The sequence below is a fragment of the Fistularia commersonii genome, chromosome 29 (assembly GCF_037954325.1).
Source record: "Fistularia commersonii isolate RoL2024-O1a breed Wild chromosome 29, RoL_Fcom_v1.0, whole genome shotgun sequence".
Taxonomy (NCBI): domain Eukaryota; kingdom Metazoa; phylum Chordata; class Actinopteri; order Syngnathiformes; family Fistulariidae; genus Fistularia; species Fistularia commersonii.
The window spans coordinates 7,593,704-7,613,268 of NC_141312.1; the positions used below are offsets into that span (position 1 = coordinate 7,593,704).

A 19,565-nucleotide genomic window follows, 5' to 3' on the forward strand; every position below is an offset into this window, starting at 1 on the left:
CATCCATAAATCATCTCTTTGGTCTTCCTTTAGACCTCCAATTCCAGCATCCGTCTACCAATATATTCACTATCCCTCCTCTGTACATGACTCAACTATCTCAGTCTGGCTTCTCTGACCTTCTCTGCAAAACATCTAAAATGTGCTGTTCCTCTGAAAGACTCATTCCTAATCCTATCCATCCTGGTCACTCCCAAAGAGAACCTCAACATCTTCATCTCTGCGACTTCTGCCTCCTGTCTTTTCGTCGTCGTAGCTATTTCTAGTCCATACAGCATCGCTGGTCTCACCACTGTCTTGTACACCTTTCCTTTCATTCTGGCTGATAGTCTTCTATCACAAAGTACCCCTGACACTTTTCTCCACCCATTCCAACTTGCTCGAGCCCGTCTCATCGCCTCTTTTCCACACTTTCCATTGCTCTGGACTGTCAACCCCAAGTACTTAAAATCCTCCAACTTCTTGATCTCCACTCCCTGTAGCCTCACCGTTCCACTTGGGTTCCTCTCATTCACACATATACTCCATCTTGCTGCGACTAACTTTCATTCCTCTCCTCTCTCCAGAGCATACCTCCACCTCTCTGGATTTTCCTCCACCTGTTCCCTGCTTTCACTACAGATCACAATGTCATCTGCAAACATCATGCTCCATGGAGATTCCTGTCTTACCTTATCTGTCAGCCTGTCCATCAGCGCTCAGAGCTGATCCCTGATGTAGTCCAACCTCCAATTTAAACTTCTCGGAAGAGTATTTAAATGAGTGTAAAATCTGTATGGACTTCTTGTTTTAATAGTAATATTGAAAAAAAAAACAAAAACAGGATAAACTTGACCCCTTGACTATCAAAGCTCTATCAGCTCAGCCTCCAGTCCAAGTCGACAATTGATGGAAGGCATTCGAGCTATTTTTTATTTATTCATTTATTTTGCATTCATCAGAATGAAGCGGCACGCTGACCTCGAGCTTTCACAAACACACATTAATCACTTCATCCTTGAGTCCGAGGGGATGTTACGAACGATATGAAGAAATAATGAAATTCCTTGCAGACTCTTGCGGAGATATTGCAATCATGAGACGGAACCATCCGAACAATACAAAATCCCTTTCCCCGACGCGGCTATCAGATATTTCGAAGCTATAGATGTGTGAGCGGCACGTTAAACAAATAATGATGCTTTAAACTCCGCACTAAGGATAACGGTCATTGATTATCAACCAACAAAAGGCTATTTTTCATCCAAAAATGATAGACATTGTTGATAAATACACAAAAATAGCATTTCTCGCCTCTTTTATTAAGTTTGCGCGTTCACCCTTGTCTTTCTGTGGCGTTTTTTCGGTTTCCATTGTGTCGCTTTTGTCACGAGGCGAGCACCTCCAAGCGACGTTTGGTTCTGTTCACAGAGGAGACGCACAAAAAAAAAAAGCACTAAGTGTCCTTCTAATCTTCTGAATGCAACAGTGGCTCCTGGACACAACCAAAGCTGGATCAGCCTATTGTGCACAAAGGATTGTACCATGTTTCGCTCCACAATGCCTGGCGTTGAGCATCATTCAGCTAGGTTACCGAAGAAAATCATCCCAGCTGTTGGCAACAATGGCGATACACATGGCTGATCTGATTGCTGTGCAGGAGCGCTCACTTTCATCTGCGACGCCGGGAAATAGATTGTTTGCTCCAGCTCTTATCTCGGAGACGGATGCTGACAGCCAACACGGGCCCGGTGCATTTTCTCTGTCTTCCCCTCATTGTTTCCCACCCTTCTCCCGATCACACGTTTTTGAATCTATCCATAAATTATGCGACTTAAATCTCCCCACACTCCAAGCTCAGCTCTGTTTTCCAACCCCCTTTTTTTTCGTCCGCCCTCTTGATTCACCCTCCCTATCTCGTCTTTCTAATTTCCAAACACCTCTTCTTCTAATTCCATTGATTTTTCTTTCTTTCTTTTTCTTTCACCTCTCACTAACTCATCCATCCGCACCTTCATCCACCCATCACCACTCCTATCAGACTTTTCATCGCTCACTGAGACCAGCTCTCAAATCCCCATGCAGTCCATATCACCTCATCTTGAGTAGATGACTGATCCCAGGTGATGCTATTTTCAGTTAATCACACACACACACACACACACACTTTTCTGATCCACCAGGAGCTGGCAGTCTAAAACAGGGACATGGAAAAAAAAAAATATATATACTTCTTCCTCACTTCCAGGCTTTTGCTTTCAAACTGTGACTTTGTAAGAAGTACTAATAATGTTATTATCATGGGACCAGCAAAGTTAGAATGGAAGAGGAAACGAAATTAGCATATGGTGTCGCTAATTGGCTTGTAAATTTAATGTTTTGAAACATGCGGCGGAAGGTACGGCACTTCTCTTATTCAAGACGTCTGCATGTCATTTGATGTTATCTTGTAGATCTTGTTAGTCTTGGTTTGTGTCACCGTAGCAACGGGGAGAATTAATTCTTTGTAAATTTGACTTGCGAATGTGCCCGCACGGGGAAAAAAAAAAAAATGTTTGTTTTCATGCATAGCTCATGTGTTACCTGGGTAAAGTTAGTTGCTGGAATTAAAATACTGCTTTGATAAATTGGAGCAAACAGAAATCAAGGACAAGCACTGCATAGTTTGATCACAGATTTAATTCATTCCCATTTTTTTTAGATTTACATACTCCACTCCGTTGACATAAGTGCCAACTGATACTATTAAAGATGACTTATGTAAAAAAGAAATGTTTGTGCATTGGTATAATTTAGGGCTCATTCCCATCCAATAGTGGCCATTAGCTCATGTAGTTACTTTTTCCCCAAATTACATTCTCAGTAATTTATATTAGTATCATAATGCATGATAATGATCTAATGTGCTATGACAAACGTTGATACAAACACTATATCTAATGGAATGAGCACACAGACTAAGGCTACATGTTGGCGCCAGATATTTGGGGTTTCACCAAAAACGGCACTTTGGTAAATGGCGTTCACAGAATGTGACTAACTGGAAAAAGAAACGCAGTTGTGCAGCCATCGCTGAATTTCGTCTGTTGTATTCTGAGAACGCAGCAACCACCGGAGTATTCAGTTATTCCGTGGTATTCTTTTTTTTTTGTGTGTATTTTTCCCCCTTCGGTGTGATGCCGGGTATTAAGAATAAGAACGACTCGCGGGTCACTGTACATAATGTCTTGTTTATTGATTGTAGTCATACATTTTCGAAAGTACTATTTTGTATCTAAAGACTGTGATGGATTGTACCGTTTCTAAAGGCAGACACAGTAACAGGACGTCACATCTGTAATACGGGGCCACTCTCACCACAGATGTTGGCCAATGAGAATTCACCGTCACTCTTGAGATAAATCTACAAATCGTTCAAACTTCAGAAAAAGACATATGTGTTTAGTTTTTTTTTTTTTTGTTTGTTGTAGTTCGTTGTTCAATATTAACACAGTTGAAGTTCTGGCGTTTACGGGGTCATCATATATATTGCACGAGCAAATCGGTGACAATCGCGCCATTTTCCAGAAGCTCGGTCAAATTTCCGTGGGTGGGTTATTATTTGATAATGTTACACATCTGTGGAGGAACAGCAGACACCATCAAGACATTTGTGTTTCTTTTTTTTTTTTTTTCATGTTAAATATCAGTTTTGACATAACCTTTTGCACAAGAACAGACTAAGTTTAATCTGTTATAGAGTTTTGTATACCAACATGCTCACAATGTTTCTGTCTATTTCTTTTTTTTTTTTTATTATTATTATCATTTTTTATTTATTTTTTCTATTTCGTGACAGAACAACATACACCAAGACAGACATCCCCTTTTTTTTGTTTCGAACAGTATGTGCCAGGCCTACCATGGTGATAACAAAAAAAAGAAAAAACTACAAAAAAGAAACACAACAAAAGGTGGTTTTCTTTGTGCTTCTTAGTCTTGACAAAGGCAGGAGAACGACTGGGCGTGCAAGGGCAGCATCCAGACAGGCATCACTAGGAGGGCGCCGTGACTCCGGAACGCTATTGGACACCCTCATTTTTACATAAATCCACAAACGTCACATCGCAGTCTTTCGTTCCACATGTCACATTTTCACCGAAACAAACAAAAAAAAAACGCAGCCATTCTTTATTTGTCAGATTTTTTTTTTTGTTCATTCCAAATGCTCAGAGTCATCGTTTCATGTACTTCCCCAAAAAGTTAGGGCCTGTTTGTACAAAGCAGGATGTAATTTGTTAGCAGCGAAGGTGGAATGGGTTTTCTTGAGAGAGGGCAAAATATGATCACTTTTAGTGTTTGAAAATTTAAATTCATTTATTGGCTGATAATTATTACATTTCTAGAGGAAGCTTTTTTTGGGGTTCTGTAAATTGTATGTGTGTGTGTGTGTGTGTGTGTGTGTGTGTGTGTACAGCAGTGACGGGCAGTGAGGTTCATGGCCGGTGAGGCACTAACCAATGTGCCTCATGATCGCTCAGCACAAGAAACTAGTAACACATGCAGTTGTTGACAAAAAAAAAAAAAACGACATTGGAAATGTAGTTCATATATCAAAAGTGTTTAGATGTTTTAATAACGACATACAGAGAGACGGCAATACGGTTTTAGCGCAGAGTATGCCAGCAGTCAGGTGTAATTGCGTAATGTACGTTGAGGCTCAACAGTCTGCAGCCTCACCACACGTCTCTTCTCAGTATTTGAACAGTAAATGTGAAAATCTAAAACTGGTGAAGTTATATGAAAAATACCTTTATAGTGCAAATCACTGATAAATATAACCATCTAATTCTTTTTTTCATTTCACACATTTTCCTTTCCAAGATTGGCAAGTGAGGCACGGCCTCCCCTGCCTCCCCTGACTTCACATCACTGGCGCACAGTATGCAATCTGTGTGTGAATTTATAATGTATCTGCATGTGTGTATATACGCATGTATATGTGTGTGTGTGTGTGTGTGTATATACTGTATGTCCCTGTATATATGTATGTATGTGTGTGTGTGTGTGTGTGTGTGTGTGTGTGTGTATATCTGTGTGTACATGTGTCTTGATGTATATCTATATGTCCATCAGTCTGTGTATATATATGGATCTGTGTGTGTGTGTCTAGTGAAAGTGATGATTTTTTCCATCCACTGGAATCTTTAAATTTCTGTATCCATACCGTTCCTGTATTTATTTATTTTTCTTTTTGACTAACGATGAGCTTCAACATGATTGGAAGGATTTGAATTTCTTAAATCTTCGGGAATGGATGGACTTGAATTTCCAAATGTTCGAAAGATTTTGTAGGTGTGTGTATGTATATGTGTGTGTATGGGGGGGCATCACCTCAAGAATAGCTGTGGGTTTGTGAAACCTGCTTTGAATGAGAAATCCTGATATAAAGAGAGTGATTACTGACATATATGACGGACTCTTATTTAAATACTTTTAAGTTAGTGTGCCTGTTTTATTCGTGTCGTACTCTGTGCAAAAAAGCTGTTGTCCCCTCTAAAAGGCCACCAGGTATTTCTATTATTTTTTTTCTTTCTCACCAGTGTCGCAAAATTTATGCTTAATAACACATTTATTCACATTTCATCACTGTGCTCTCAAAACATTTCGATATAATTAAATCAAACACAAATTCCAACCAGCAGGGAGCGTCAAGCAAGAGCGATCCCACATACTGAGTTGTCTTTTTTTTTTTTTTTTTTGTTTAGTTTATTCTATTCTTTTTTTTTTTAGTCCGAACAGCGATGGGACTGAAAACAAAACTAATTACTACAAATGTGCAAAGAAATTAAAACTAAAAGGTTACAGCAATAAATCAATTAGTTCCAGCCATTTGTCCAGGTAATGATTGTACCAGCATCTGCATGTTTATTATCCAAACGCATGAATCACCAACTCTTTTATTAAACCAGAGTGGAAGCAAAATGATCACCTGGCTTAGTGTTGATGCTCCGGGATCTGTATTCATTACCCGCGGCAACGTGCGTTACTGTGGGTAATGTGACCCTAAAAAATGAGACAAGCAAATATCTAAGCATTGGTTCAGACCTTGCATACTAATTGGGGAATACGACGATCCCTCATGGCGTTGTAATTTTCGTTGCGCAGACTTTGTATTCTCCCATGAGAGGTTTAAGAAAGAATGCGACATGCGAGTTAAGTCGGCCGGCATCATAAAAACCGGTTCTTGTAATGAAGCGGTTGGTTTCGGAGGTGACCCCCAACTCCTTATTTGTACAGACGCGATATTTCAGCGTTTTCTATTTTCTGCTGACTAAGGTTAAATTGAGGTTGTGTTTTTCTCAACCCCCTCGGCAAAACGGTTCGGTCATTTTTTTTTTTCGGGTTCATCCTACTTCAAGTGGATGAGGCAGGTATTGGTGGAAAAGCCAATAATATCATCTAAAATATCATTTCAATGTTAGCTTCCACTGGACATGCACGTTCTGCAAGAGTTTTTTTAAAATCACCACTTTCAGCTTTTCTGTTTCATAGGTTGAGCTCTGCGGAAGGCAAATTTTAGCTAATTTTTCTCTTAATTTTCCATTTAACCACATCCAAACTATTATTATTTGTCAACAGCTGTGTGGTAATACAGCTATTACACATGCACATATTGTTAATGAGTGGAGGTTCCTCAATCCTCATTTTTTATTTTAAGATCCTTTTTTTTCCAGACATAGGGTATTGATCGTGCAATTTCAAGGCATCTATAAATTCAGATTACAAGGTGTCTGAGGTCGATTTTTGGTTTTGGCTTCCACATCATTTATATATATTTATATTTTAGAGCATGGTATTTGAGAGCTCTAATATCATATGATTTTTTTGTCTAGGCAAAAAAAAAAAAAAAAACATAATATGAAACCAACAGGTTGTCCTTTGGTGAATATTACAATATGCAGACTGAGAATTCATTTTGGCAGCTGTGATAAATTGCTGAAATGTTCATTTGCTGTAATTACCAAATGAGAGTTTCCAATCTTTATCTCTCCAGACCTATTTTTATTTTTTCACTCCATTAGCGGCCAGATTTGCACTACAAAATGAAATGTTTAGGGTCATTTAGATGCATCCTTTTGGTGGTAAGGTGGGGTAAAACCTGCACTTACCGGAATATTGACTCCGACAAACACAAAGGTACAGTAAATGTCATCGCTTTTTAATTTGGAGTTTTTTTTTCCATTTATCTTCATTCATTCCCTTATCTAATGCACAAATCAAAAGTATGCGAGACAAAAAAAAAGAATATTTCTGACTATTCTGATGTCACAGCATGATAGAAAAGCCGAACAAATATTACACCATATTTTTTTTTATTATTGTATTATTGCCCGGTAATAGTTTATTGATTACGACACAGCGTTGCAGAGAAGGCGCCGGCGGCCTGTGTCTGCCTCCGTCGGACAAATGTGCTGACACTTCGGTTATGACACCGTTGCAATGTCTTATAATTTGTCATAATGGTATATAATATGTTCTAGATGTGTATTTATACTTTCCTGACCCCCCCCAACCGCGATAGCCGAACACTCTGGATGACTAAGCAAGCGTGGCTATGTCATATTAGTGTCAATTTTTTTTTTGTATTACCACGTTATATACAATGAATATGATACATTATTCAGTTTTGGATTGATTTATGGTGTTTTATTTACATATGATGCGGAAGCCGGATTTACATACCTCTGCGTCCGCGGACAAGATAAATGGGTTTAAAATGAAAATGTAATATTCCTGTTGTATAGAAAAATAAGTCTTATTCGTCGTTTGGACGTGAGAGGAGCGCTCGGTTCATGTGGAGCACCTATTGTAACAGTTTTAATTATCATATAATAAACTCAAACAGATTTTTTTGAATACCGGTCACGAGAGAATGAATGTCATGAGTGGAATTATCGGGCAACATTGGAGGATCCGTAAATTTCAAGTTTTAGAAAAATAAATAATCCTTTTTTTTTTTCTTTTATTTATAGCTAGCTCCATTTTATCTTTTTTTTTTATGGTGACAGTACTGTATGAAATGATTTTTTTTTTTTTCGTAAGTCAACAGAACGCGCTTTTCGCATTTCATTTTTAATTTGAAAATAAATTGGTTTGTGCTTGTCGAGCACCGAACGTTGTGCCAGTTCTGTCACCGTCGTAAAAAGTTTACACTTTCATGACCCCGTCCGAGTGGGCCGCCCTGAATCTTTAACTCCCTTCAATCCGAGTGACGTTTATACTCCATATCGCGTTTGTCGTCGCAATTTCATCTTTTGATCTTGTGGAAATAATAAAAACACGCTACTCAGGACAGTTATCTCTCAAAAGCGTCCCCACATACATTTATTAATGTATAATAACCCTCATCTGTAAGAATTTGAGTATCGCCCCGTCATTACTATAAGTTAGTGATCGAGAGCTCCCACTTTTTGGACAAAATGAGCTCAAGGATGGCTATTTCCTTTACATCTTGCCCCTCCTGTCTTTTCTAGATGGTTCTCATTAGAAATCAAATTGATGTTATCTACCACGTACGGACGAGCACTGTGCGATGTACATTTTTTTAGAGTGTGTGTGTGTGTGTGTGTGAGGTTCAAAATAATGTCTTCCAGTCGCGGTAATTTTTTATTTTTTTCCCCCATCACAACTTCTAAAACAAAGTTTAACCGTCCCAACATCGGTGAATTTGTGTGTGCTTCGACTATTTACAACGGTCTGTCATTTTAATTAGTGCCCTGAAGAGGTTTTTGCTTGGACTGGGACTGGAGAGGGGGTTAGTGTGGCGTGGGGGTCAGGCAGACATCATTTAAAGAATGAAATACACGAAAGTAATCGATGTCACGTGCTCTACCTCCCTTATTATGCATGTATATATATGTTTATATATCTTATCTGTCAATAGCCGCTTTGTTAATAATTGTAAACACAATTCACAAACACCAACGAGACCTTTTTGTCAATAACTATTGCTCACCTTGTCAAAAGCCTGGTTAGAAAAGTAGAAAATACCAGTCTGTGAGTGTGTGTGTGTGTGTGTGTGTGTGTGTGTGTGAGAGAGAGAGAGAGAGAGAGAGAGAGAGAGAGTGAGAGAGAGAGCGAGGAAACGTATTTTTTTTTAAATATTGCCTATTTTCCTCAGATTTATTATAAATGTGGAAATGAACCATTCTGTGCTTTTTTTTTTTGTTTGCTTTGTTTTATGAATTCATCCCCAAAATGCGAAGAGTGGAAATGTTTCCATTGGTCATTGGTGTGTTAAATAGGTTTTTTTTTTTTCCCTAATTGAGCCTTTCTTTGTGATTCAACCATCAGATCAACTTCTTTTCCCTCCTGCTTCTGGTTCCCTGGAAATTACTCCACGTCTAGCTAACGCAGCAAAAAAAAAAAAAAAAAAAAAAAATCAATGGAGCTGGGAGCTCCTCGCGATTCATTCCGACGTTACCGACGTTTTCAGCGAGAAAATGAATTTTGCCGCTGAGAAAGTAGTCCCCCTCTGCCCCCCCGTAGAAGTAACAAAATAGTTCCTAAAAGTAAAGTAATCGACCCGGCTGAGCTGCTGGGACAACATGAATTATTAATAGGTCCTGATGCAGATTTATCGATGACCTCCAGGCCACCTGGGTAAGAGCACAGGCACGTACGCTCACACACACACACACACACACACACACACACACACACACACACACACTCCCATACAAAATGACTATTTTGCCTTTGCGGACTACAATTGTGGCTCCCGTGATGTTATATTTTCAAAGAATGATGACGGTAGTATGGATGCGTGAGGTCGTCGCCCTCGGCAACCGAGTCGTCTCGCAGATGGACGGGGGAATGTCTCTCGCCGCCCGGACGTGTCCTCTGGGAAAACGACTCGAAGCTCTGAAGCATTCGTACAAACACACTGTACGCCAAATATACCTATACTAAATACGCGCACACACACACACATACATACACACACGTCGATACCAGTTTGTTTGTTTTCTTTCAAGCCTGTTTTTGACCGGCTGGCAAAAAAGGTGGACGGGTAAAGTTCCCCCTTTTTTTTTTTTCTGTTACTGTTGCAAAAGTCGTCATCATCCAAAAAAAAAATCAACAAAAAAAAATAAATCATGTAAACGGATCCTTGGCCTCACGTGCACGCTCCCGTCGCCATACTCAAAGGCGATACTTCCTCAGCAGGTCGGCCTGCCACATGTTCTTCCTCTCCGGAAACCTCTCGGGGATCTTGATCTTACGGAAGTCTTGGATGCACTTTTCCAGCTCCTCCTCCACTGTCAGCTTCTCCTTCGCCTGCCTCTTCTTGCAGGTGCTGGTGTCGCGGGAGCTGGACGTCAGCGTGCGCAGCAGGTCGCTCTTGCGCCGCTGCTCCGACTGCTGCAGCGCCGTGACCGGGCCCTTCTTCAAGGGCCGGTCCAGAGTTTGGATGTGCGCGTGGGGGTGCGACTGCCGGCTAACCGGGCCGCAGATGACCGTCCCCTGCGGGGAGCTGGCTTCGGATTGGCTCTCGGAGCTGGAGGTGGAGAGCTCGTTGAAAGATGTACCGCTCTCGCCTTCGCCGTCCCCCTTGTGGTTCTTGCAACAGCAGTCGCAGGGCGGGGAGGACCAACGCGAGGGGCCCCCTAAAACATAAACAAAAAAAAAAAAAAAAGAGTCAGCGTTATATCTCCAAGTTTCTTTTTATAACCTCAGCTTCCTTTCTTGGCTCGTCCTCATAAATTTACAAGACACGAAATTAGATGGTAGCACAAAGACAGGATAAAAAAAACAAACAAAAGAGAAAGACAAAAAGCCCCCCCCCCTTGAAGCAGACAAAGAAGAAATGTCAGTCGTTTCAAAAAAATTGTGTAGAACAAAGTGACCTGACATCGGCGATGACTGGCTCGCTTCCAGTCATATCACGGAAGCGAGACGCCCGACTGTCTTTCCAGCAACGTATTGTTCGGGGGGAGCGCTCACATTTGAAACGTGACATTATGGGGGGGAAACGAAGTGGGAGAGTTAAAGCCACCGGTGAAGACAGATTCATGCGTCTTCGTTGTTTTGTGCAGGACGGCGAAGGAATTGGCAAATAGTTTAGCAGAAAGCGCGGGAATCCTGTACATCACATCATACTTGATCATATAATAAATTATGTCACCTAAAACTACTCTAAGAAGATTGATGTATTTTATAGTTTAAAAAATATCATTTTACTTCCAGCATTACAAAAAACAACCCCCCCCCCAAAAAAAAGCAATAAATAAATAAATTATATATATATATATATATTACAATATCTTAATACATTTGAATAGAATTGTATTGTATGAATGTACGTAAGGGCGAAAGCCACCGGTGAAGACAGATTCATGCGTCTTTGTTGTTTTATAATAAATATAATTTATAAAAATAATAAACAATAATACAAATGAAAATATATATATTACATAAATTCAATCTTAATACATTTGAATAGAATTGTATTGTATGAATGTACGTAAGGGCTAAAGCCAATGGTGAAGACAGATTCAAATGGCAAATGGTTTCACAGAAAAGGCTGAAATCCTTGATCACATCAAGATAAGATGAGACTTTATTGATCCCCAAATGGGAAATTCTTTTGTCACACCAGCGCAACAATAACAATAAATATGAATATTAATAAACGTAAAAGCGAAAATGAAAAGGACGAAGACAACAACAAGAATAAAAATAGATAATAGAATGAATCAACTGTCATACTCGAAAATTACGACAGCTATCGGTGAATTAATAAACCTAAAACTACCTTTGTGAGATTGATTTTTGATTTTTTTCCTATTACTGACTCATAACTCATATTCACATTTTATGTTGCCCAATGACTCGTTGTGTTTGGTAGCCAACCAGAGCAGCAAAGTCACAGTTAGCATTCTGCATCGTAGCCAGAAGGTCATGGTTGGATTTTGTGGGTCTTTTTTTGTTCTCGATTTACACCTGAAAGTCGTTGAATTACAATTTTATATTTTGGTTTCAACCGGACAACATCTGAAAAGGTGTTGAGGAAAATTGCTATTCAGGGTATTGATCCTGAGCCATCTTCTACCACTACTTTGACTGTAAAAGAAAAAATAAATAAATCGATAAATACATTTTAAAAATAATCAATATATTACATTTATTCAATTTTATTACATTTTAATAGAATTTTATTGCATTATTTTTATGATGTAATTTATTTATTATTATGTAGGTTCTTTACCCTCCTAGCGGTTTTTTCACAGATATATTTGTCAAATGTTATATTGCATGATTTAAACTGTTTGTTACAAAAGGAGAACTCAGGGGATTTGAATTTTTGGTGGCTTATCTGCAAAAAATAAAAATCATAATCATGTTACATGGTTTAATCTGATTTTACAGTTCTGGAATAGATACAGTCCTCTTTGTTCCCAATGTGCTCTGGTGAAGAGCGAGTGTAGCTCTGGCGGAAGGAGACATTAACATAACTTCTTTCACTAAGCCTAAATTACTGTCGCTCCTATAAGCTCTATTTCTGCTTAATGGCAGTCGGCAGTTTTAGATGCATTAGCGCTTCTCTTCTCAACATTTTGAATGTGTCCTTTGGAATATATATGTACTTTTTTCCCCATCAGTATTCAAATATCTTTACGCAGTTATTAAATGTTCTCGCAAAAATTCGACCAGAACGTTTGCAGTTTGATGCGCTTGGAGATTTGCTGATCCGCAAACTTTGAACGGATCTAGCACGAAGCGGACATTTATTTTCCCCAGACAATATAGTTAATTGGGATTTTGTAGTGACAAGTAGTAATACTTAGAAAGGCATTCAGATAACCGCTCCGGCTAACGATGCTAATTACTGTTGACGATCCAATTCTTTCCAAGTAGACGACTGAGACCCCGTTTATAATGACGCTAAAACTTTACGGCACCGCCGCGCCCCAGGCCTCGAACTTTGCGTGCCAATCCGCTGTGTCGGTAAATACAAATCCACCAGTTGCAGGACAGCAAATAGGAACAAATTCATTCATTATCGATGCTGCTGATCCTGCGCTCAGGAGTTATGATCGAGCAAGAGGCGGGTCAACCAGAGGTGAAAGTAAAATAATAAGAATAAGAACAACTTTATTTATCCCCAAGAAAATGGTTGTGCCAGAGTTACAAGAAAAATGTAACAATAATAAATAATAGTAGAAAATTGTGTGAACAGAAAAAAGAAGAAAAACGAGGAGAATAAGAAATACAAGTAAACAGTGTCACAGAAACAAGTGTCATAAGTAACAAGTGAAAGAGTGCACAAGAGTATGAAAAAATATTGTAAGTGTAGCTGTTTGAATATTGCACAGTTATGAAAATAAATAAATTATAACAATTTACAAAAAGTGGGTGAGATTTTTTTTTTTTTTTTTTTTTAAAGTTTTAAGATTTTAAGATTCCCTGCGGCTGAAGAGAGAGGAAATTTAAATTGTCGCCGGTACTATTACCAAAACCTTTGTCTCTGTTTCTCACTTCAATGGAATATTGAAAGCCCGAGTTACATTTTTTGACATTTGTGCACCACTTGCGGAAAACATCCCGGTGCATCAAATCAAACACAACCGACCCCATAGCTAGTTGATGTATTACGGAAGCGGTCGCGCACTCGCATACCGCTGAGTGAAATCTCCATCCGTTAGCCCAAAAGCAGTTTCCTTCCCGAACTGTTTTGTATCATTAATATTCAACTAAATTACACAGAACACAACTGCTAACCCTTATACTGGTTTGAATTTTGGAATATTAAACATATATTACAGCCCTCCGATTGACTGACGACAAATCCAGGGTGTACCCCGCCTCTCGTGGGGTACACCGTTTACACGTTTGGAAAGCCGGGTGCAGAGGAGGCCGCCAGGCTCCATCCAGCATGGACTAAAACAAAGCACACACAGTTTACAATCTGGAATGAGTTAAAATGAATTCTCAAACAAAGATTTTTTCAAGACTGCACCTTCCTAGCAGGTTTATTTTCTGACGCAGAGTGCGACAGTGACTGGTTCTGAATGAGCACTTTATAGCAGGCAGTCTTCCTTGTACTGCAAATGAATGTTTTACCTGTACAAGCTCTAAATTATGCAGCTGTCACGGTGAATATGACGGGGCTACAATCTTTTATTTATTTTTTGTTGATATCAAATACATTTTTGCTTTGAAAGCAAATTTATTGCCTTCAGTTTCCCCCTGTTCTGCATATATCAGAATATTCACATAAATCACCTCAGAGCGAAACGCGTACCCAGATACCCGTCTGTGCTTTGTCAACCAGCCCCGTTTCCACAGGCGTCTCCGCAAAAAAACAAAAAAACAAAGCTGATTTTGGTCAATTCAGGTGTATAAACACAAAAAAACGCTATGCATTTTCAGGTAATGATGATTCCGAATGAATTTCGTGACTCGATCGCTTTCGAAAGCCGCGCTTGGAAATTTAAGAGGTATTTCTTTTCACCTTTTTCACTCGACCCCTGGGCTTTGGCCAGTCAACTGGCTACGCGTCTGAGTGTCTCCTGGTTGATGAGACGCCTGCCCGGGAGCCACGGCGTCAGCCGTTAACAAGACACAAAGAATCGATCCACGATATTCACCGTGCAAAAAAAAAAAAAAAAAAAAAAAAAGAAAAGAAATCGATCCCGCTGCTAACCTCTGCACCGGCGGGGGAGACACCAGCAGGAAGCAGACATTTATTTTTCATACTAACCTCCTGAATAATTGAAACGGTATCTGTTTCTGATGGACTGCACTCTGTTTATTGAGGAAAGAGATCGAGACCCCTGGAGACCAATACATGTACGTGCTCCTGCTACAGCGTCCCTTTTTTTTTTTTTTTCTTAGTATTGCCCCTCACCTGTCACAATTACACACACACACACACACACAGAATCACAAGCTACGGCTTTTCATCCATGCCCTATTCATTAAGTTCAATGGGACCATCATTTCTTTTCATGTACTGCTGAGCATTCACTTCACTCGGTACAATACTATAAATAAACCTGCTTAAAATAAACGCCCGGCCCACCCGCCTGTCCTGGGCAGCAGCGTTTGTGCCTTGCTTAAAGTGAGAACAAGCAGAACAAAAATCAGTCCATCTGTCCGGCATTTGTTGCTCCAGATGCCACACATAAAACGAGGTTTATGGGAATATATATCTATCTTTTATTCTTTTTTTTGCCAGCTTTGAGAACCGGCTGTAATCCCTCCACGCTAATCCCGACGACAGCCAAGAGTGCACGCTGAAATATATGCCGCGGTTCAAACGCGGACGCATTAACGGCCTCCTTCGGGAAAGTGCACCTCAGCCGTAAAAATGCCGGCGACCAAAATTTAGCGACTAAAACTCGATTTCCCGACTCGATCATGCTGCGTTGACTGAAAACAAAGGTGTAGATTTTATCACCCGCGTTCCTGTGGTGTGTGTGCTCACGGCCTTCCAAGAGCTGTTGGTCAGATTCGTGACCAGTTGGGATCATTTTTGTCACCATTTGTTTTTATCTTTTTTATCTACCCAACATCCACTCCTTTCCCCAAATAGCACTTTCTTCGCGATCAGGGCCAAAAAGGGCCGAAAGCGATACAACCAGAGCCCGCCGTGTCACTGGAGACACTAAAATCCAAAGCTACCCATACATTAAGACTTTGGAACAGATTTGGAAAACAAAAAGACGAAGTTTTTAGAGTTTTAAGTCCCGAACTAGGATTTCACAAATAATCATACGGGGTCACTATTAACAAGACTATGACTAGATTCTCCCATCAAATTTTTCCCACCGTGCAAATGTTTTCTCCGGGTATTTGCTGAGCAACTGTTATTTCAGTCCATCGCGAGTTGACATCGTACAAGCCGGGTTGTTTTGGCCGCAGCTCCACCGTCCTCTTTCTGGACGGTCCATGTCGATCAGGACGTCCTTCTCGTTCACCCATACTGCCGGCAAATATTGACTCATCCGCCAATACCACACTTGTTTGTCTACCAGGTTTCTGTTTCTGTGTCGACTGTGCTAAATCACCGTCGAGACCGAAAGACTTGTGATAATATCAAATACATTTTATATTATATTACAGTCGTTTTGGCGGACGCTTTTATCCAAAGCGACTTACAAAAAGTGCAATACAGTCACCGAAGATCCGAAGGACCAGTTTTCGGAAGTCAGAAGTGACCACTCTACTAAATAACCATCTCAAAACCATATACATACATACCTTTTGTTTTTTTTGTTTTTATTTTGCCTGGGGGAGGTTTTGGGCTGAGTGCGTTTGGATGGGTAGTGCTTGGGTATGTTTTCAGTTCATGGCTAAAGATGGGCAGCGACCCTACTGTTCTGACATTTGATATTGTCGTAAACCCGAGACTTGGACAAGATGATGAGATTACCAGCACAGGTGCGGCATAGCACAGGGGTTCGGAGTGGTTGTCCTGGGAACCAAAAGATTCCTGGTTTGATTCCTCGTCTCCTCCCAGCTCCTAACATCTCCCCTGGCACTTCTGCTTATGGTTCATCCATGATGGGTTAAATACACCGGTCAAATTTTGCTGTTGTTTGCTGTATGTACAGTATAACTGAATGTGACAAATAAAGCGATTTCTATTCTATACCCAAAGGCTGATATTGCGGGAGCATGCTGTGACTTAAGTAAGACTCCGGCAAAACTTTTAAGTCTGCAGCTGTGAAAATGATTAGGTGTGAGCCCAGCTTCAGTTCCACTGCTGCATGACAATGAGTCGTAATGATACCAGAGACTCACTGGGAGAAACTGGAGAAAAAAAAAGCCCCGAATATTGTACTCGTATTACCTTTTGAAATGGGTGTTACAAGACAACAACCTGTAAATCAGAGGAATTGTCAAAACTCTGAGTGATGGATTTTTTTTTCTTTTTAATTCAACAGGAATCGGACACCGTCAGACGAAATTCCCAGACACGCTCGACAGCGACGACATCCTGCAGGCTGAAGTTCCATGACAACAGGTAGGATATTCGCAATGTTCGGCAGAAGAAGCTTCGGGATTTGGTGGTTGGTTGAGGAGAGAGCGTAGATTGGCTTGCAGCTTGATAAATTCATTCCGAGCGGCAGCTAATCATCGCTTCCCGCCTCTCCCGTCGGCTTGTAATGCGGCCGAGCTATGGCACATCGGGGAAAAGAAAATATTGTAATCCAGATTGCGAAGCGGGTGGTGACAGTTTTTTTTTTTTTTTGTTTTGGGGAGGGGGGAGGCAATGTCTCAGCCGGCTCTCTCGCTAACATCACCCCTGGGGGCCGTTAGCCGCGAAGAGACGGCAGAAACTGGTGATGCACCGTTTCTGCCGCGGCCCGCTGGGCGCCAAAGAGGTGAAACAGTCAGTAGGCCAAACATGTCTTCTCGCCCGCTCGGCGTTGGTGAAAAACTAGGCGGGGGATGAAAGCTTGCTTTAGTAGCTGTAAACAGCTAAGAGCTTATTGACCTCACTGGCGGGAAACTGTTATGAGTAATGGAGGCAGGAAACAATGTCCATTTTGGCTGGATAGCAGATCGGCCTGTGTATGAAGTGTCTCCTTTATTCGCGCAATGAGTCTTAGCTGCGTCGAGATCCAACCGGGGAGCTGGGAAGGTTCACTGCGATAATCTAAATGACATATTTTGGAATTTTGTATCTGATAAAAATCATAAATAATATGCCGGACAGGGAACGGAGACTTATTCTAAGCACGGGTGTTTATTTGTTTGCAAATACACGACTTCATTTGTCGCGATCACAACTATGATTGCTATGAACGATCAGGTTGAGGGGAGTTAGTTTGGTGTGTGTAATAAATCGTGTCCACCTCTATTTACTTCTCTGTGCTCCAAGTCTCTCCAGCGACGTGCCGCTCACCTTTGCCACGAATAAACATTCGCTTCGGTAACGCCGAGGACCGCCGATACTACTCGTATTTTCCCGGTCGAACCCTCAAAGCTTCGCGGCTGCTCGGCTTGAAAATAAATTGATTAAACACACTCACAGGGACAATTACATCCAGGCACTGTGTGTTGACATTTATCAGCGATGCTCAGTGAGCGGTGTCTTATCCTCACCTTGGCTGTGATATTGTAATTACATTCACAAGAAGACGTATCAGTATGCGTTGGTGATGCATCATCGTAGCGCATCAACTCATGTTAGTGGTAAAACCAATTTGCTCTGCTAATTGAAGTGGAAAAAAAAAGAAAAAGAAAAAAAAAAAACTTGTGTAGAGACTTAATTTTCTCTTAGGTATTTATGGCGTATGGCCCTAATAGCTTCATAACCAAAATGGAAATCAAACTGCTATCACGCTTTAATTTATCACAATTGTGACACAAAAAAAAATGATACAAGAAAATATCAACAATTTCTGTGTGAGTGTGTGTATGTATGTGTGAATATACGTATTTGTATATACGTGTGTATGTATGTATGTGTGTATATACATATACATATATATATGTATGTATACAGACATATTTTTGTTTGTATAAATGTATGTATTATAATACACAATTTTAACATATACCCAGAAGCTACGAAGTCTGGTGAACTGTAACACAATATAAACCAATGTTTTCCATTTTATTTTTATTTCTTTTTTTCATTTCTAAATACTCCTGGGGGAATTGTGTGGGACTTTAACAGCTCCAAATGCTCCGGTGTGCCTGCGGTCGAGTCAGACGCCACTTCTATTTTGTTTTGGCGGCGGGTTTAACCCCGGCTTTTTAAGACCTTTCCTCTGACAGTGACTATGGAAGGGAACCATCAAAATAAAGCTCTAAATGTCAGTAAAGCCGAGGAAATGCGCTCAAACATGTGCGTGTGTGAGTGTGTGTGACGGTTCACACAAAGAGGCTAATATTACAGTCCAAAAATGGTGATATTTCACAGGCTCCTAAAAATAACTTTGAGTTAATAGCACAGCTCTCGGAACTCCTGGCTCTATAGCGTACAGCAAATAACTGATATTTTAGCTGCGTGCCCTATAAAGCCTTGATGGAGGTGCCGTAATTAAATGTCAAGGTTTCCAGAGTTGGAAAGGCTATCACGGCTGCACAAACTGCCTCCTGATTTCAGCTCGACTGAGGGAGGGATCATATCTCTGGCGGCCCACATAACATAACATATGCATTCATCACTTCTGGTATTAGAATTTCATGTGAAAACACACTCGTTCATTGGCATCGATCACGATGTTATGTTTTAGCGGCTGCACAGGTTTGATTAGCAATTGGTATTTGAGTCAATATCGAGGCGGCTAATGTCAGACAGAATGACTCTACCGCGACTGGATACAAGACTCTTATTTGGTGACTCAGACTCGCCTCCCTGACTGGAGATGCGCTGGAGTCGACTGAAGCACCGACTTTGAAATAAATCCGGAGTTGGAACCCGTGCCAGGCGTTGTCTCTGCGGGTGAACGTCAAGCGCTGACAAACAGAGAAGGTCACGACCCGTTGAAGCAAACATGTTGCATTATTGAAAATCACGAACAGAAAAAAAAAAAAAAAAAAACGGGGTAAAGGTAAGATTGATAATACACTTTTTGTGTTTG

At 40.5% G+C, this 19,565-nt stretch overlaps 1 protein-coding gene across 1 annotated transcript in view; it reads right to left on the bottom strand.

Annotated features, from left to right (window-relative positions):
* Positions 1-8,766: 8,766 nt before the first annotated feature.
* The window catches only part of kctd16b (potassium channel tetramerization domain containing 16b), an 87,427-nt gene continuing 76,628 nt past the window's right edge, over positions 8,767-19,565 (bottom strand). Inside the window, exon 2 of the mRNA XM_086176752.1 lies at positions 8,767-10,628. Coding sequence (XP_086032878.1) covers positions 10,165-10,628 — 464 coding nt within the window. The 3' untranslated portion in view covers positions 8,767-10,164. The remainder of the gene's footprint in view (positions 10,629-19,565) is intronic.